Here is a 20,178-nt window from a genome sequence, read left to right as displayed (position 1 = left end):
ACATTTTCAAAACTTGCAGCGTGATCCATGAAAATATTCTTGCAGTGACATTTATTTGAGGATATAATACAAAAATTCTCGGAATTCGTTGAAACAGTAGCAAGTAGATACGGGGAGAAAAAAAATTCATACACTTGCCATACAAGAAAAGCATTATAAAATCACAACACCCACAATATAATATATGCTCATGACGTTGACTGGTTTTCTCACATTTTGTACAATAAATTTCGATTGGGATCTCGACTGGATTGGTATATCTATAAAATACACGATAAGAAGACACCATTCGGTTCCAGAGCTGATAGTGCAGTGTATATTACATATATTTGCAAATTAATGGTATCGTATATTTCAATATTTTTATGACAACCTTTTCACCGCTCCTCGTAGGCGCGCGTAGGCAGGATCAAGTATTGCACGCACGTCTGAAATGTGGAAAGAGAGCGAAAGAGAGCGAGAGAGAGAGAGAGAGAGAGAGAGAGAGAGAGAGAGAGAGAGAGAGAGAGAGAGAGAGAGAGAGAGAGAGAGAGAGAAAGAGAGAGAAAGCAAATGTAAAAGATAAAGGTAAAAAAGAATTTTATGCATCATTCGCACGTGACCGACCCTATTTTCGACGTGTAGCGAACAATTTATTTTCTGAACTTTCTTATTATTTTTTTATTTATACCACGTACATATATATGTACGATTATATCTCTTATAAAGAGAGTTTCGCGGTGAAAATTTTAGTTGAATTCGTACATCCTCCTCGCGTTCGGTGCAGTCTGAATTGACTCAGCGCCGGCAATTCCTTCATCGTGCGCGAATTACCTTTAATGATTTTATTCTTATTCGTTTCGTTTACCGTGTCGTGAATTTCTCTTGGATGATATACGAACGATTATTGCCAAAAATAGATGTGACTTAAAATTATCACGCAGGTAATTGAAACCGCTGAAAACTTGATTTTTTCAACTTTTCTGGATCCCGCGATGCCGATGTCGAGGTAAATAAACAACAATCGGAAATAAATTTCTACGCGATTGTTAATTGGCCGGAATTACTTTGCTTTTGGTTATTTAGCAATCCATTTTACGATTATAATTAATTGCGAGACCGTCGATTAGTCGTTAAATTAAAATGATTTATTGTTAACAGTATGTGTTTCTTTATTCTCATCATATTTTATAATCTGTAGATACGTTAAATACAGCTGGGTTTTTCAGCCGTAGTTGCGAGACGTAAAAAAAATCCGGATAATTAGCACACCGCCTCATGTCTGTAAATTCTTCTGAATCCGAAGCCAACCATTGAACGATGACTTGCGTACGTACGTCAACCACGACCTTCGCTTGAAATTGAAATTGACAACAAATACGCATGATATTATAATATCTGCAATGACGGCGACAAACTGCAAACAGGTGGTTCACCGGTTATATTCATTATATATACATAACATTACACAAATGAGCTTCCGACAAAATTCCTGCACCCTTTCAAAATATATGAATATTCAATTTTTTACCCAACGAAAATAAAAATGAAGCAAACCGCTCACTGATACTTCCCTGACGGAATTAAGTAATTCGCGTTTCGAAATCCTTGCCCTCTTCTATATGTCCCTTGTCAAATTGTTTTATGGTGCGGTCGCTATGGTTTCACCTCCTTCGCCGCTGGGTATTTCTTCTCAAACGACATGATTCATATCGATTAAAATGTACGATTGGTGCGGTCGCAAAATATTCATCGGTGTGACGTCTTCGACCGAAGTCTCAAACACGTTTTTCTGCATGTGCGGATTTTAGCAGCGGATACAGGTATAAAGGCACTCGCCTACTTTGCAGGTACATATGCCGTATAACGTATGGCGTACCTCGTGTACTTACGTTGCACAAATTACAAATATTCAACGTACAATTATCGAGCATAACATGCCTTTCCCCTTCACCTCGAACAAGACTTTGGACCGCGCGCTTTCAATACCGAGACACCAGCAAGGTGAATTATTTCAGGTAAAATTCTGACCAGGATCTGCACGATGTTCACGTTATCGTACGCTTACCGCGTGTCCGTACATCGTTATCATGCATGTGCTTGAATTTTCAATTTTCAATTTGCATTTTCCGTTTTAAATTTGCAACTTGGAACGGGATCGGAGCCACGGAGAGATGCCGTCGAAGGAGAAACTGCGGTTTTGAACTAAATACCGAATACCGATATACAAAAATTGACGTCTATATGTCACAGCACTATTTATATACGTATTAAATTACCGGAAAGTCCGATAAAATTTTTGTAGCAACGGGTTTAACATGGCTTAATCGAAAGCGACGACCTCTCGACGTCGGTGGCTAACTTCTGACTGCTGTGGCGAGTACAATAAACGAATCAGTGTGGGGTACACGATCGGGCTCAAGAATGAACGACCGTAAGAATCTTCCCCGAGTGGTTATGCAGCAGCACGTAGTGGGGAACATTGCAGAGAAGAAGGAAATTCACCAGTGACCACAACCTCACTACAGAATTGTGAACATCGTTCGCAGTAAGGATCGAGCACCTGTTCAGCGCGGACGCGGCTTTCGAAGATCTTTTGAAATTTACACGCAAACCCGAAAACGTTTATCGCCTGTCTACTCGAAGAATTGTCGAGAAACTGAAGCTTTCCCAAAAGTTTGTCGATCGAGGGGCGAATCAAACCTTCGCAAAATACCGACGAGGCCAACTTGTTACTCATAATTTGTGAAAATATTTTCGCATTGCAGATATAGAAAATCGGCTGGTTTACGTACCACTTCGGTGTGAGTTTTGAATCGCAAATGCTCGCTATTATTACCTACGTGGCGGGAGTGAGATAACGGTAATGAACGAAAGAGCAATCACGCCGCATATTTGGAGGTATATTTTCTTCGTGGAAATGATTTTATGAAGAGATTTAAAACAGAATTTGAAAATATACTCGAAAAGGACCGATCAGTTTTACCAAACGACTATTTGAGTGTAGAAGTGTAATTCATACATGAGGCTATAATCAAGAGGTACTTTGTATTACGTAACGGCAGGTTAAAAACCTTGGACTATGTACCCGTCGAAAATACCTGGCAAAGTCTCTCGTTGGTAAAAACTAGTGAGAAAAAAAAACAAGCGGAGTTCCTACACGCTCAATTCGACGCTGTAAAAAATTATTGACCGCTTTGGGATGCGGAGTTTATGAAAATTCATCTTTGATTCATTGCAAGTTTCTTGAAACGAAAATGCTCGACTAACGAAGCCCTCGACTTTAGTTTGGGGTGCAAACGAAAGTTCCACGATAATCACAGTGGATAATTTCGGATCATCGGCTGCGGATGCATTTAAAGAGAATCGCGCAGACTTGAGAACCATTTTCGATCAAACCGTTGAAATTTTTCCCGAAGTACTATATTTCGTTCCGTTAATGTGGGTTTATAATACCCTACAAAAACGCTGGATGCAATCGACGGAAATGAAACGTATGAAAAGATTCGTCCTGGCTCATAGCACCGAGAAGGATCCAATTTGGAAGAGTTCGGACAACCTATTGGCAGGAGTAGCCAAAATGCCGATCGAAAAACCCGAAACAACCGAAACATGCAGGACCAGCACAAGCTCCAACGGAACAGACGAGCAGGAAGACGAGGGGCTGAAAATGACGTAATTCACGTTTACTTTAAACCCAGCGAGAAATCTTCTTGTATCTCACAATTTTATTTCTATTTACGGGACAATTTGGCTCGTTTTTTAATCAGAGATTGTTCTTAGTCGTTAGTCTTTTCTCAGCAACGACTCTCGATTCCCTTAGACAAGCGAGCATTAGACCTACAATCGGATGTTGATTTACGCACTTTCTCCATTACACCACTGTCTAGTAAGCAGATACTTCAATTGCTGACGATCGTTTCGTAACTCGCCCGTTCGCGTGTATAATCGTGTCATCAAAGTTTCAAAACATAACAGCCGAAGAAAAGCTTGTTATTGAGCTAAATAGTTCGTGGAATATAGACATTTTTATTTATTTTTTTTTTCATTTTGCTTTCTCACACACTTTTCCTGACGATTTTAATGTAAAAGAAGATCACCATCATTGTTTTGTTTTTTCTACAAATTTTTACGTTTCAATCCTACTTAATCGTCTTGTTTGTTTGTCTGCTGAAAAAAACAACATGAGACCAGTCTCAAATTCTCCTTGTACTGACAGGAAAAAAAACTACAACGACGATTAAGGTTCACGGTCCAATATCGTAATTGAAATGTTATAATCGATGGAAAATTTTTTTCGATCTAATCGTTCGTTGCCGCCGTTAAATAACGAGCATATTATCGTATATGCGTAAATGTACATGATGACAGAATGGAATGTAATCGTAGTGATTTAAATACAGTTTTGTTAACGGTATAGTTTGCGGAACTTTCTCTGTTCTGAATTAATTCGTTATGCGTATATACATGATACGAATATCCGACGTGCCTGCTGATACATTTTAGGAAATACAAGCCACCTCGCGAGCTCAATGACCATTTTACCAAGCTATATATTTCATTACGGAAATATATATATATATATATATACACACAGTATTCATTAGTTTGTTGCTTATACGCGAAACACATTCTATGATCTCATAGTTCACAATAATATTTATGTTACAAACGTTAGCAATATTTGAACATACAATTGGACAAAAAATACTATGATAAAGAGTATTTTTCGCACACTTGCGTGTACGATAATTTGTTAAACACGATAATCATAACATTTGTGATTTTATACGTTCGTAGATTAACTCACGTGTTGAGGAATTAATTCTTGATCGTCGTATAATAATTTCGTTTTTCTTTTTTCTTTTTCCTTGTTCCATAGGCCCAGCATGTCCCAAGGCACGGTGATGATCCAAGCGCAAAGTCGACAATTAGAAAAGGATTTCACCGTTGCAACGCCCGAAGAATTTGTCCGTAGATTTGGCGGAACTCAAGTGATAAACAAAGTAAGTCAAACAACATATTTTTTTTTGCTCAAATTTTTAGTTTGTGTCATTAAATATTGTGAAATATTTTCAATGTAAATGAAATGTAATCGCCTATTGTCTCTCGAATTATGTAATTGGTACTTGGTATTCTTAAGCTTATATCTCGCCGCGATAAATCTCTTCGAGCTGTACCTACAAGTTCATTAAGATGATTCCAATTTGTAAAATAAATTTTATGAAGCTTTTTGCATAAGTACGAAATGGTGATGTATATTTAGCAATGATATAGGTATCTGAGATTTTTCAAACAACATTTTAACTTTTTGCAGAAATAGTGTATCCAAACCTCATAGTCAAATTGATTAATGTCAACTGAAACCTCTTGCATAACGTAAACGTTGAAGCCTATAGAAATAGATGTAAGGTGTAGTGTAAGTACTCAGAATTTGTAATTCCTGATGAAATTATAATTTCAAATTGTTTCCACCGACGTCTTTGACGAGGAAGGATTAATTATTCATTAGTGAAACTTCACGTTAATGGGGGACTTGCGTACACTCGAACTCAACTTACAACACGTTTCGTACTGCATACAACTTACGTTATCCTACAATGAGAATAGAAAAGAAGAAACGTAAATATAAAACTTAACCATAGTTATTTTCTTTCAGGTTCTCATAGCAAATAATGGAATCGCTGCGGTCAAATGCATGCGATCAATTCGCCGATGGTCGTACGAAATGTTCAAAAACGAGAGAGCGATTCGCTTCGTAGTTATGGTCACCCCGGAAGATTTGAAAGCAAATGCCGAGTACATTAAAATGGCTGATCAGTACGTACCAGTGCCTGGAGGATCCAACAATAACAACTATGCAAATGTTGAATTGATCATCGACATTGCGGTCCGTACTCAAGTACAAGCTGTCTGGGCTGGATGGGGTCATGCGTCGGAAAATCCAAAATTGCCTGAACTTTTGCACAAAAATAACATAATATTTATCGGTATGCTTAAAATAAGAGCGTTTATTTAATAATCTGACTATTACGATCAACTAAAATTATTTTTCCAATTCGAATAACTTAGAGGCCTGATTTATTAACAACATGATTATTTCAATTATCTTACAGGACCTTCTGAAAGGGCGATGTGGGCTCTTGGAGATAAAATTGCTTCTAGTATTGTTGCTCAAACTGCAGATGTACCCACACTCCCATGGTCTGGCTCGGAATTGAAAGCTCACTACAGTGGAAAGAAAATAAAAATATCATCTGAATTATTTAAAAAGGGATGTGTCTCTAGCGTGGAAGAATGTCTTGCTGCTGCGAGTAAAATCGGGTTTCCTATAATGGTAAAGGCAAGCGAAGGCGGAGGTGGAAAAGGTATTCGTAAAGTCGATAATGCTGAAGAGTTACCTTCGTTATTTAGGTAATAATGTTTTCTGTTAGTAATTTTAGTTGGTATCTGCATAGTTGGTCGAAAATATTACTTAAAAAATTTGTCCACTCTTCTGGATTAGCATTTACTACATTATAGTACGTCAACTCCCATGCCTTTGATTAAATTTCTGACATTATTCTATGTTATCCATGCTGCAACTCTGCGATTTAAATGCTTAATTTTCATTCATATTAGCGATTACCATTCTATTACAGACAAGTACAAACAGAGATCCCAGGATCGCCCATATTCATAATGAAGCTTGCCAAATGTGCTCGGCACTTGGAAGTGCAACTATTAGCTGATAACTATGGAAATGCTATCTCACTCTTCGGACGTGATTGTTCTATCCAAAGGAGACATCAGAAAATCATTGAGGAAGCACCTGCTGTCATTGCTAAACCAGAAGTCTTTGAAGAAATGGAAAAAGTATGGCTTTCAGCTTTTCAAACTACAGAGACTGAACAAAAAAAAAAGAAAAACTAGAGCAGAAAGATAATGAACACTGTTCGCTTTACACTCATTGATAATTTATTCATGAATTCGTTCTTCTATGTTCTAGGCTGCTGTCAGGCTGGCAAAAATGGTAGGATACGTTAGTGCCGGCACAGTTGAATATCTTTACGATACATCAGGTCGTTACTATTTCTTGGAACTAAACCCTCGCTTACAAGTAGAACATCCCTGCACAGAAATGGTTTCTGATGTCAATTTACCTGCCGCTCAACTTCAAGTTGCAATGGGGTTGCCTTTGCATCATATAAAGGATATTCGGCTTTTGTACGGGGAAAGTCCATGGGGTGATACTCCCATTGATTTCGATCAACCAAGGCACAAACCACAACCTTGGGGTCATGTCATCGCTGCCAGAATCACAAGTGAAAATCCAGATGAAGGTGATATGCTTGTAAACATCCATAAATTTTTCAAATATTATTTCATACTTTTTTTAAAACAAACTTTCATTTGTAGATATTTTTTAAAAATTCCAAGCATTAACGAAACTTATAATCATTTCAGGATTTAAGCCAAGTTCAGGAACGGTGCAAGAGCTCAATTTCAGATCGTCGAAAAACGTCTGGGGATATTTTTCAGTCGGTGCATCTGGAGGATTGCACGAATTTGCCGACTCGCAATTTGGTCATTGTTTTTCATGGGGTGAAGACCGTAATCAAGCTAGCGAAAATTTAGTTGTTGCTTTAAAAGAATTGAGTATCAGAGGTGATTTTAGAACCACAGTAGAGTACCTCATAACACTTCTCGAAACTGAATCCTTCCAGTCAAACAGCTTTGATACCGCGTGGCTTGACTTACTCATTGCTGAACGTGTTCAAAGTGATAAACCAGACGTTTTGCTGGCCGTGACTTGCGGGGCGTTACATATCGCTGATAGAACAATCACAGCTGCATTTAATGGTTTTCAAACAGCCTTAGAAAAGGGTCAAATCCAAGCCAGCAATGACTTGGACAACGTTTGTGAGGTAAGTTTTGCATTGCATATCTGTTACTAATCATTAATGATGAAAAAGATACAAATAAAATTCCTGAAAATTAATACCAAAACTATTTTCAGGTTGAACTTATCAATGATGGATTCAAATACAAAGTACAGACAGCTAAATCAGGCCCAAACTCCTACTTCCTTGTAATGAATGGTTCCTATAAAGAAGTGGAGATTCATAGACTTTCGGACGGAGGTTTACTACTTTCAATGGAGGGATCAAGTTTCACGACCTACATGAGAGAGGAAGTTGATCGGTACAGAATAGTAATTGGCAACCAGACATGTATATTTGAAAAGGATAATGATCCGTCATTGTTGAGATCACCTTCAGCGGGTAAACTTATCAGTTTTCTGGTAGAGGATGGTGGCCATATTGATCGTGGTCAAGCATATGCTGAAATAGAAGTAATGAAGATGGTTATGACGGTGACGGCTGGAGAAGCTGGTAGTTTGTTTTACGTTAAACGACCTGGTGCAATCTTAGATGCAGGAACATTGATTGCCCATTTGGAATTAGATGATCCTTCACTAGTCAGCAAAGCGCAAGAATACACTGGGCAATTCCCAGCACCAATTGCGCCTGCTATTCCTGAAAAACTCAACCAACTTCACGCTAAATATAGAAGCGCTTTGGAAAATACCCTTGCTGGATACTGTTTGCCCGATCCTTACCATCTACCGAGGCTCCGGGAACTGATTGAAAAGTTCATGAATTCCCTGCGCGATCCTAGCTTACCCCTGCTAGAGCTCCAAGAAGTGATCTCCACTATCTCTGGAAGAATTCCCGTATCTGTAGAGAAGAAGATCAGAAAATACATGACCTTATACGAAAGAAACATCACTTCAGTTTTAGCCCAGTTTCCAAGCCAGCAAATTGCGTCTGTAATTGACGGACATGCCGCCACCCTTTCCAAACGAACGGACAGAGACGTTTTCTTCTTGACGACTCAAGGTATTGTTCAACTGGTGCAAAGATATCGCAATGGTATTCGTGGCAGGATGAAAACAGCGGTTCACGAACTTCTACGGCAGTACTACACAGTTGAAAGCCAATTCCAACAAGGACATTATGACAAGTGTGTGTCGGCTTTGAGGGAACAGCATAAAGATGAAATGAGTATGGTCACTGCTACTATTTTCAGTCACAATCATGTACAAAAGAAAAATGTCTTGGTTACTATGCTCATTGATCACTTATGGGCTAACGAACCTGGGCTTACAGACGAGCTGGCCAGTACACTGACTGAATTAACAAGTTTAAATCGCACCGAACACAGCAGAGTGGCTCTAAGAGCTAGGCAAGTCTTGATAGCAGCACATCAACCTGCATACGAACTGAGACATAATCAGATGGAATCCATATTCTTATCTGCAGTCGATATGTATGGACATGATTTTCATCCTGAGAATCTCCAGAAGCTGATACTTTCTGAAACTTCTATATTCGATATACTACACGATTTCTTTTATCACTCGAACCGTGCTGTCTGCAATGCTGCTTTGGAAGTTTACGTTCGCAGAGCTTACATCAGTTACGAATTAGCATGTCTGCAGCACCTAGAACTATCTGGAGAAATACCTTTAGTTCACTTTCAATTTCTTTTGCCGAACAATCATCCAAATCGCCAGAATCTTACTCTTGTCAATCATAGAACAGGAGCTATGGCTGCCTTCAAAGATCTTGAAGAGTTTAGCCAGTACTCTGATGAGGTACTTGACCTGCTAGAAGACTTGTCGTCCCGAAATACAGTTTCTGCCAAAGTTCTCGAGGCTGTAGAAACTGCTGGAAGTGAATCTCGGCACAGTACGTCGATCAATGTTTCTCTGAGTACTGGTGAAACAGGTATTGCTGAGGGAGGTGAAATACCTGCGGAACCTGTTCACATATTAAGCATTGCTGTACAAGATAATGGTAATCAAGACGACGCAGTCATGTCCAGACTGTTCGGAGACTGGTGCGCGACTAACAAAGAGGAGTTAATTACTCGTGGAATCAGAAGAGTGACATTTGCTGCCCTAAAAAAGAGGCAGTTTCCAAAATTTTTCACTTTCCGACAACGTGATGGATTTATTGAAGATCGTATTTACAGACATCTTGAACCAGGCTGTGCCTTCCAGTTGGAACTTAACAGAATGCGGACTTATGACCTTGAAGCTTTACCTACATCAAATCAAAAGATGCATCTCTATTTAGGACAAGCTAAGGTGCATAGATCTTTTGTTCATTATTAGTCTTCACTCAAATCTTGATTCCCATGGAATAATATTAGCGAATTTGGACAAGCCTTTGAAGATAATGGTCCTATAGATTAAAATTCAATTTTTTTTACCGTATCTCCAGGTTGCCAAGGGCCAGCAAGTTACAGACTATCGCTTCTTCATCCGTTCCATTATACGTCACTCAGATCTCATCACAAAGGAGGCTAGCTTTGATTACTTGCATAACGAAGGTGAACGAGTACTATTGGAAGCAATGGACGAGCTTGAAGTAGCCTTTTCCCATCCCCTAGCAAAACGCACGGATTGCAACCATATATTCTTGAACTTTGCACCAACTGTTATAATGGATCCAGGCAGAATTGAAGAAAGTGTTACGAGCATGGTGCTCAGATATGGTCCTAGACTGTGGAAATTACGAGTTAGACAAGTAAGTATAAAGAAATTTAACTGAAACTTTAAAATCTAGTTATCTTATTACAAAAGTTATTAGTTGGTGTATTCAAATTATCCACATAATCCGATGTTTAAGTATTTAATTCACATATTTATCTCATAGGCTGAGATAAAAATGACAATTCGTCCAGCACCAGGAAGACCAACTTCAAACGTTCGTCTTTGTATTGCAAATGATAGTGGATATAGCATTGATCTACACCTTTATACTGAGGCTACGGAACCCAAGACTGGTATTATCCGTTTTGAGTCTTATGGATCTACGGCAGTTAATGCGAACTGGCGACCAGGACCAATGCATGGTTTGCCTATTTCTACACCTTACCTGACCAAAGATTATCTCCAGGCTAAACGGTTCCAAGCACAGAGTTCGGGAACTACTTATGTGTATGATTTACCGGATATGTTCCGTCAACAAATTGAGAAGTTCTGGGAGAAATACATTGAGGAAAGACCTACCTCAGGTTGGTTGAAATGTTAACTACTACTAATAGAAAATTTAAACTCTGGCCCACGAACAAAAATTATACACATTTGTGTTTGAGTGAAAATTTCGTATACTTGAACAGAAAATATCAAGATTCCGAGCCCGGTATTGGACTGTGTCGAACTTGTTTTGGACGGTGAAAATTTAGTAGAACAAAAGCGATTACCTGGTGAAAACGACGTTGGCATGGTCGCATGGAAACTCAGACTTTACACCCCAGAGTACCCAGCTGGAAGAGATATCATACTTATTGCAAATGATTTGACTTTCCAAATTGGTTCGTTTGGACCAAAAGAAGATCTCGTATTTTGTAGAGCATCTGAAACAGCTAGAGATCTTGGAATTCCAAGAATTTACTTCTCGGCGAATTCTGGTGCCAGAATTGGTCTTGCTGAAGAGGTACGTCCGTGAACTTTACTTTAGATTTCATTCATTTTAGAATCTATCGTGCATTTAGTTGCTGTCTTTCACCAATTGACCGACCTAGAAAACACATCAGAATGTAAAATTTTCGCAAAATAATTCGTTGGTTGAACTAGGTGAAAGGCTTGTTCAGAATTTCGTGGGAGGATGAAAACGAGCCTGAAAAGGGCTTCAAATACATCTATGTAACTCCTGACGACTATGCTAGATTAGCACCGCATAATTCAATTAAGGCATCATTAATTGAAGACAATGGTGAGCCTCGCTACAAGATAACTGATATTATAGGCAAAGATGATGGACTGGGAGTTGAAAATCTTAAATATGCTGGTATGATTGCTGGTGAAACGTCTCAAGCATATAACGAGGTTTGTACTTGTTAATATTCCCAACTTTCCTAGTTGATGACTAAATTTTTGTCAATATTTTTGTAGATAAAATTATTTTAAATATTATTTAGTGAAAATTTTTCCGTGAAGAATAATATATGTCATGGATTAATTTTTCTGCTTTGTAGGTGGTTACAATATCAGTTGTCTCATGCCGTGCAATTGGTATTGGTTCTTATTTACTGCGACTTGGGCAACGAGTTATACAAATTGAGAACTCGCACATTATATTAACCGGGTATAGAGCACTGAATACAGTGTTGGGTCGTGAGGTTTACGCTAGTAATAATCAATTGGGTGGAATTCAAATAATGCACAATAACGGTGTTTCACACGCAACTGAACCAAGAGATTTAGATGGTATAGCCACTGTACTCAGATGGATTAGCTATGTACCTAAATCTAAAGGAGCCCAGCTTCCTATTCTCTCTGCACCACATCCAGATCCAATTGACCGAGAAATTGGATATGTTCCTACCAAGGCTCCCTATGATCCCAGGTGGATGCTTGAAGGAAGACATTCTCCCATTGACGCTGCGGCTTGGGAAAGTGGATTTTTCGATCGTGGTTCATGGCAGGTAAGATTAGAATACGTTAGCGACGAATTATGATCCATTGCAGTCACAATTAACGTCATCGTGCACTTAATTCAATTTCACTTCAATTACTTGTAGGAAATTATGCGGCCTTGGGCACAAACTGTGGTAACTGGACGTGCTAGACTTGGAGGTATCCCTTGCGGTGTGATAGCCGTAGAAACACGAACTGTCGAACTGCATTTACCAGCAGATCCCGCAAATTTGGACTCTGAAGCAAAGACAGTTTCACAGGCGGGTCAAGTCTGGTTTCCAGACAGTGCATATAAAACTGCTCAGGCTATTCGTGATTTTGGCAAAGAAGAACTGCCTCTTTTCATCTTTGCTAACTGGCGTGGTTTTTCGGGTGGTATGAAAGGTAAATTGAAGAATGGTTTTTTTTACTAACAATTATCAAAGTTTCCGTATGTTCATTAATTCACGTTTTGTTCAACAGACATGTACGAGCAAGTTGTTAAGTTTGGTGCTTACATTGTTGATGCGTTAAAAGAGTATACCAGACCAGTGATAGTGTACATCCCTCCAAATGGAGAACTAAGAGGTGGTGCATGGGCAGTTGTTGATCCATCTATAAACCCCAGGCATATGGAAATGTTTGCCGACACAACAAGCCGTGGAGGTGTATTAGAACCAGAAGGAATCGTCGAAATCAAATTTAGAAACAAAGATATAATTAAAACCATGCATAGAGTTGACCCTGTCATACGTAACTTCAAGGTATTTAAAAATATTTACGTTTAGCAATTTCACAAGTCTTGAGCAATGTAACTGACAATGATTTTTCAATGCTTACGTCCAACCATGAATATTGATCTTCAACCTTACCATGTCAATTCAGGAAAAAATATCGAGTTCAACCTCCGCTGAAGAACGTGCTAACCTGGAAAGCGAAATCCGGAAAAGAGAACAGATCTTGGATCCCATGTATCACCAAGTCGCTGTTCACTTTGCCGATCTTCATGATACTCCTGAAAGAATGTTGGAGAAGGGTGTCATTAGTGAAATAATTCCATGGAAAACAGCACGCCGCATGTTATATTGGAGACTCAGACGTAAACTCCTGGAGTGTGATGCCATAAACGATGTCTTGTCAACACAGCCTAGCTTGGGTGTTGGAACAGTAGTTTCTATGCTGAGACGCTGGTTCGTAGAAGACAGAGGTGCTACAGAGTCTTATCTGTGGGACCAGGATGAGGCTGTAGCCAAGTGGTTAATAAGCCAGAATGAAACTGAAGGCAGTGTTCTAAGCCGTAATATTAATTGCGTACGGAGGAACGCGGTTCTCACTCGGGTTAAGGAGGCCCTTGAATGTTGTCCAGACGTGAGATTAGATGCAGTTATAGAAATCGCGCACAGACTGCAAGCTGGTGAACGTGCCGAACTTCTGCGAACTCTCTCACAGCTTGAAACGTCTGGAGAAGAACATCACAATGATTCTAGTGCTTCGTCATAGTCAATCCATGTCACATATTTAAAATAGCCACATACCTGGTGTATGTAACACTTTTAGGACTCATTTGTTGTAAATATTCTTCTAAGACATCCTATTTGTTATTACTGTTATAACTAAAGATGAAAAAAAAAATACAGCGTTTATAGAAAATTTCAATTAGTAATTATTTACTGATATATGTAAAATGAAATCATTTTACCAAGTCAGTCGAATTTTTTAAATGATAAATATCGTGCTGGAATAATGTACATGTTCTTGATGTGCATATTTGCTATGGCAGTGTTTATTACCTACATTGTAATATGAAAAATTGGGAATATAAAGAGATAATATATTTATTTATAGAAAAATCGGATAAAACTTTTTTTTTAAGTTTGGTTTCTTTAGTTCTTCACTCATCACCAACACGACGGATTGTATATAATATCGTTTTGTCACGCGCAACTCCGTATTTTAAAAACTTATATAAATTCATTACAATATGTACAATGATGATAATATACAAATTATAAATTCGAAAATGTAAAAGGAATAATCTATGCACCAATTTGCTGCGATTGCTGCGATGGCATAGGAACTAAGTCCATTGACATAAATTTAAATAATTGTTCACAATTAACTACGACCTTTTTTTCTAAAAGACGGGAATCTGACTTCTATGTACGTCCACTAAATCATCATCTAATGTTAATAGCACCATAAATGAGAAGAACATAGCTAAAGCTGATAAGAAGTGCCAAATATCATGCGGGTCAAAAAAATTTAACAATTCGCACGGCTTATTATAAATTCTAGATTGTGCAGGAGTTAGGGCCCAGGATATTGATTTGCGAATGAAAAAGTACATGGCTGCTGCCCAAGTCAAGAAAGATAGAATAATGTAGATAAGAGGTTGTAGTAAGATTCGCTCTCGGTGGCACAGCTAAAAAATAAATATATATTTTGTAACGTATTTCAATGTATATCAGCAGGTAATTGTAATTAATGGTTTAAGATTTATCAATTAACGATAAGTAACACCATGATACAATTCTTAGGTGAGACAACTGCATGTTGGATTCAAAATTATAATATTAGAGTTAAGACATACCTTCATTACAATGTAGAAGAAAGTGTAGAGAAGTAGATTAGCCATTAATACTGCCAATAAGTAAGTGTCAAAGTCTTTATCGTGATGCATATTCCCATATACTGCCAGCAGCACATTACAGACATTGGCAATAATTAATAGCACTAATCTTCCACCATATACTGGCCGTAGCAAGTTCGTGATGCCAGCACGAGCATCGTGTCTCATTATCTGATCAGAAAGTGTTATAATATTAACTTATTGTGACACATATATCCGTGTTAAACTAAACCATATAAAATTTCAAACGAACTTTGTATTTATTTAGCAATCTTCTAATTTGATTATTTCTTACCACAAAAACTCTCAGAGGTAGTCCTCTATCAAATCTCCATCGACCCATGTAATAAATCTGTGCCGTCAGAGCTAAGCAAGCGGTAAGATGTATGATTGTAAATATTATCCAAAAATATTTCGAACCATCTAGAACCCCGATTAAACCTAGGAAAATAGCAAATGCTAGAACACCAAATGTAACCGGGGCTCGTGCATTGATGTCAGGATGTCGCGTCTGATAGATCTTCACCATGCAGAGAACCGCCATTATATACATGAAACTTGTGTCTAAAAATAAAGACAATTATGATAGCATATATTAAGAAGTTTTCTTTTATCGCGTATGATTGTGAGGCCTGATACGAAGTTAAAATTATTTTGTAATAACCCAGAAAATCGATATTGAATTTTGTTTATAGGAAACATGAAAGTTTATCAAATTCCAAATCTCAGTTTTGAAAGCTGACCTGAAATATAATTTCCGTCGATTGATACAAACGTACCGAATTGGAAATTGCTGTGATTCGGGCAGACGTGATAACTGCCTGATAAAACGCCTTCCATAATAAGGGCAGCACCCATAGCATAGAACAACCCATAATGTTGCGGTATGCCAAAACTTTTATTTCTTTCTTCATTTGTTTCTCTATGTTCTCTGACATAGGTAAGAAGTATAAACAATAAGCCTAGAATCACGTATCCTAAGTTCGAAAAGACATGATTGAAGTCCGACAACAGTCCCAGAGGATGCGCGCACAAAAAATTGTAGTAGCACAAATCTTGATTGCCAGTCACATGCAGAACTTGCTGGTAGGTCACAACCAATTGAATAACTGGTAGCGTATAAAATACGGCTATAGTACCGAGATAATATACGTACAAACGAGATTTATGCCTCAGAATTCGAGGATCTTTTCGAGCAAGATCACAAACTGAGAGCACTCGTCTAGTTCTTATAATTTCTTTGTCAGAAAGTGCGTCCTCCAACATATCTATGTCATCTTCATCCAAAGAAGAGTCTTCGTCTATGGAAGCCCATTGACTAGGGCCGAGCTGAAAGTTTTAAATACCTTTTGAAAATTATTTGATGGCAACAACCAGATGACAGTTTACACTAACTTTATGTATTGTATGTTACCTCGCCCATTGAAGATGGACCCTCGGTACTGTGTGTTCGCTCTGCTTCGTCTTGATCGGATAGTAGTTGTTCTCTTAAAATTCTACCCTCTCTGATCCTGAATGCAATAACTCCGATGATATAGAAAATGCAAAATCCTATTAAAACTGATACAACTATGGAGGAAGCAAATATATAGTCCTGCTTTGTTATGCTTGGTTCTATGGATAATGACACTTTTTTAGTTCCTGGATGACTCTGCACTTGATTTCCCTTACAGTCACTGTCATCTCCTTTTACTACCAAAACTACAAAGAAGCCACGCGGATACCTTTCTCTCTGAAAATATAACTCATTATTATATCTGAACTAGAGACAAGGTTGATAAATGCGTCTGGATAATTTTTTCAGAATACCAGTTCAATGTACGGCTAAGACATTAAATAATTCTGCATAAGAAATTACAATGCTCACCGGTATGGTGATGCCACCTTTTCGGCTCACTGTTTGCCAGTATCCGGAGAACTGAATGTTTCTTTCCAGATCAAATACCGGACACTAGAAAATAAAATCTCACTATTTAAAAGGAAGTTCACAACCTCATGCTTATTTTTCTACGACTAAAAATTCTTAGGAGATTGGGACCTCGTTATTACGCATCCTAGTTTAAGACAATTCTTCCCTACGCAGCTGAACGACCTCCTTCTTCTGACAAGGTGTTCTCGCACATTATATGGCAGATGCAAGTCCCTTGCTATCTGGGCCATAGCATGGCTACTACAGTGACTACATACTTCTGCTCCCGAATGAACTGCAGAAGAGTAAGATCTTCGCTATAAGACAGACACTCAGGTCAGCTGTGCAATAACGAGGTTCCACTATGCCTGTTTATACAGATTACATATCAAGTCCAAAATCATAGAAAAATTTTTCGAGCTGAAGGTAAATGATCCACATCCAAATTAAATAAAAAAAAACATGCCTTTAATGGAGTGCACTCACTGAAATATTCTGAATGGAGACTGTCATGCAGGTATCGCTATCAGACTCCACTTGCATCAATACCGAAGAACTTTCCATTTCTCCAGAAAATTTGAACCCATAATAAATTGGTTCTGCCGGGGAGATAATTACATTTCTAATCTCTCCAGGGCTAAAATTAAAATTGTTTCACTTTGTTATTATTTCAATGGTTTTCTAACGCAAATATGATCAAACCCTCTATCAGGTGTTAACAAGGAACAAAGGTAGTTATGGCAAGATGTTACAATTATATAAAATAATTTATAACTTACTGCATATAGAAGTCATTAGATGGAAAGACACTCATGCTGAAGCTGATGTTTGATATACTTGCAGTCGAAATACTAACAGTTACGAATTCATTTTGGTCTCTAGAGCCCAATCTTTGATAATCAGTTGTTGGACACAATGTTCGACTTGTTGTGTTATATTTGAGAACATCATCGACAGTTTTAACAAACAGGGGAATTTGCCAAGACAAGATTCCCTTTTGTTGACGAACGACAACAATTAAAGGAAGACTGCTGTTGGCATTGCTCTGAACTGTTATACGAGCACCATCTAAAGATGTTATCTACAACCAGTGAAATTTTGTTACAAAATATGAACAGTACAATTGGTACATTCTTTACTGTACGTGTGAAGTAATAAAAATTCTGATTTTCTACAATACTGAATTCAATATACAGAATAATTACATTGCTTTCACTGTACACAAACACATATTCAATGTAAGTGTTTATTTCCCTCGTATAAGTTGTTGAATAATTGCCATTAATGACAATAGGTTGTAGTGATGGAAGTGTTGGAGATGAGGCTTGGCTGGAATTTATGAGGAGTAGCGGCACCACGAGAAATATACCAATACTCTGCATAATGACAGTGTTTTCACCTTGAAAATAAAGTAAAGTAATTCAATAAACAATTCTTTGAAACCATGCTACAGGAGAAGTTATGGCTGCAACAAAGCAGATTAAATTTTTCCGGTAAATACCATTTTTTTTTTTCTTCTCTTACAATATGAAGAATGGAATGTCCAGTGGGACGTAAAAGACAGAGATTTTTAGATGCGGTACGTTTAAGTATGCATTCAGACAATAATATAAATGAAATCAATCGAATCGAATGATGATGAAATCAGATTTTTTGTACTTAAAGTTTAAAAACTGATAAGATAAATTAGTGTATGACGAAGAATAGAATCTGATATATTTTTCATTGTGGTAAAATAAATCACTACATACCGTTAATTAATGTCACCAGATCATAGATTTATTTCTTTCGTAATCGGTAAGTGTATTAAACTTCACCATGAAAACTATTATTTATTTACATAAAAAACGTCCGACAAACACAACACTACCCGCTTGTTGTAACGCTACTGATTGCAAGTGCCGTGAGTGACATTCATATGCGTTGTTAGTCACAGGCCATAACTATTAGTAACGTAGCGTGCGATCATTCCATGTTAATACATATTATCGTATCATACGACTATTAACGCCATCTATTTGGCACTGGGGCATGCCTGTAGACAGCTAGTGGCATCGGCTGGCAACGCACATCGTGTTTTCGCGGTTTCCGAAATCATCACGGTAGTTTGTCCGGACAAGTCGATAGGCCGACAGACGGTAAGATTTGGTAAAATTAATAAACTTAGAAAAACATGATTGTTGATTTAGGAAGAGTAATAAAAAAGAGATAGTATAGATTTTTTCGGTTAAACATTGAGAATCGGTGGAATCGGTTAATTTCAGGTAGAACTGGAAGTTCCAATTAAACGGGACATGGCAATTTTTGATACCCATCATTTGATTATAAAATCCTGTAAGTTTCCAATTTTTTCATCGATCCGTCTCTGAGATTATCGCAAGAGTTTATCTGACAAACCGAAATATGTCACAAGACTTGTTTTTCGGATTCTAGAAGATCGTAAAACCTAAGCATTCGTTGAAATTAGAAAAAGTGATTTTCGTCTGAAACGAATACTCCTCTGATATCACCTAAGGTAATCAAAAGTAAAAATAGCGGCACATCTCGGCGGAATCCAAACTACGTTGGTAGATGGCGAAAATGAAAAAGAATATACATTAATGCTCAATTTATAAGACGCCAAATAAATAAAAACTAGTTGTTGATGTATTGAATAAAGTTCTGAGTAGAAAAGCTCGTTTCTTTTGAGATTGATATCCTGAGGTTAGGGAAGATCAACTATTAGAATAAAGCAGATTTACAGTAGTCCGTGGGACAAAGTCACGCTAAGAGGCTTTTCTTTGATAAATACGGCTAAATGCGTTGTTATGACCATGTTATCACACGTGCGTGAAATGTGAGATGCTGCCGCGCGGCGCTAGAAACAAGTCTCGAGCGGTCGAAATTTCAAAAATCCGGACGAGCTACGGAGTCTGAAGTTTGCGGCAAGTGTGATCGTTATTTTACTTATAGGTATGCTCTAAGCTAAATATCTATATCCGGAGAAAGCTATGATCTAAAAATGCTAATTTAAAATATTTGACACTACGCTATTATTCTTGATTTTTGCGACATGGCCAACCTACTCATTCGTCAGCTAGGCCCTCTCGACAAAATTTTTCCGATTCGCGATTGAGTCAGTAGTTTCGCTTTTAGGCCGCATATCCGCGGTACATCTATTAAATACTGAATCTAAGTTTGATAATGATTCACTGATACTGTATGTAATAC

At 37.9% G+C, this 20,178-nt stretch overlaps 3 protein-coding genes across 13 annotated transcripts in view; 1 reads left to right on the top strand and 2 right to left on the bottom strand.

Moving 5' to 3' along the window:
* The window catches only part of LOC124216089 (uncharacterized), a 13,695-nt gene extending 11,228 nt beyond the window's left edge, over positions 1-2,467 (bottom strand). For both annotated transcript variants that reach the window (XM_069135150.1, XM_069135148.1), the window contains exon 1: positions 2,259-2,467. The gene's annotated coding sequence lies outside the window, so the exon portion shown is untranslated. The remainder of the gene's footprint in view (positions 1-2,258) is intronic.
* ACC (acetyl-CoA carboxylase) overlaps positions 1-15,231 on the top strand; it is a 24,811-nt gene extending 9,580 nt beyond the window's left edge. For 7 of the 9 annotated variants that reach the window (XM_046620180.2, XM_046620182.2, XM_046620174.2 and 4 more), the window contains 15 exons: positions 4,862-4,985; positions 5,639-5,969; positions 6,096-6,393; positions 6,621-6,834; positions 6,968-7,301; positions 7,426-7,886; positions 7,979-10,114; positions 10,251-10,556; positions 10,686-11,046; positions 11,152-11,468; positions 11,609-11,860; positions 12,010-12,459; positions 12,556-12,835; positions 12,914-13,194; positions 13,316-15,231. In XM_046620180.2, coding sequence (XP_046476136.1) covers positions 4,862-4,985; positions 5,639-5,969; positions 6,096-6,393; positions 6,621-6,834; positions 6,968-7,301; positions 7,426-7,886; positions 7,979-10,114; positions 10,251-10,556; positions 10,686-11,046; positions 11,152-11,468; positions 11,609-11,860; positions 12,010-12,459; positions 12,556-12,835; positions 12,914-13,194; positions 13,316-13,930 — 6,760 coding nt within the window. In that variant the 3' untranslated portion in view covers positions 13,931-15,231. Of the gene's footprint in view, positions 1-2,700; positions 3,655-4,861; positions 4,986-5,296; positions 5,399-5,638; positions 5,970-6,095; positions 6,394-6,620; positions 6,835-6,967; positions 7,302-7,425; positions 7,887-7,978; positions 10,115-10,250; positions 10,557-10,685; positions 11,047-11,151; positions 11,469-11,608; positions 11,861-12,009; positions 12,460-12,555; positions 12,836-12,913; positions 13,195-13,315 lie in introns of those variants that run through there. The other 2 variants (XM_046620179.2, XM_046620183.2) reach the window with 2 other exon arrangements.
* Positions 12,901-20,086, bottom strand: LOC124216083 (SID1 transmembrane family member 1). 2 transcript variants are annotated; one of them, XM_046620194.2, is made up of 10 exons: positions 18,720-20,086; positions 18,174-18,367; positions 17,748-18,049; positions 17,455-17,605; positions 16,927-17,010; positions 16,474-16,791; positions 15,803-16,388; positions 15,355-15,623; positions 15,021-15,230; positions 12,901-14,852 (listed from the first exon to the last, which is right to left on the bottom strand). In XM_046620194.2, exons 2-10 carry the CDS (start codon positions 18,348-18,350, stop codon positions 14,565-14,567), a joined length of 2,385 nt encoding a protein of 794 aa, XP_046476150.1. In that variant the 5' UTR covers positions 18,351-18,367; positions 18,720-20,086; the 3' UTR covers positions 12,901-14,564. The 2 variants fall into 2 exon arrangements, with proteins under 2 accessions (XP_046476150.1, XP_046476151.1); XM_046620195.2 differs by having other exon boundaries at positions 15,839-16,388.
* Positions 20,087-20,178: the final 92 nt, after the last annotated feature.

The sequence above is a fragment of the Neodiprion pinetum genome, chromosome 4 (genome assembly GCF_021155775.2).
Source record: "Neodiprion pinetum isolate iyNeoPine1 chromosome 4, iyNeoPine1.2, whole genome shotgun sequence".
In the NCBI taxonomy this organism is placed as follows: Eukaryota; Metazoa; Arthropoda; class Insecta; order Hymenoptera; family Diprionidae; genus Neodiprion; species Neodiprion pinetum.
This window is presented reverse-complemented; position numbering and strand designations above follow the sequence as displayed.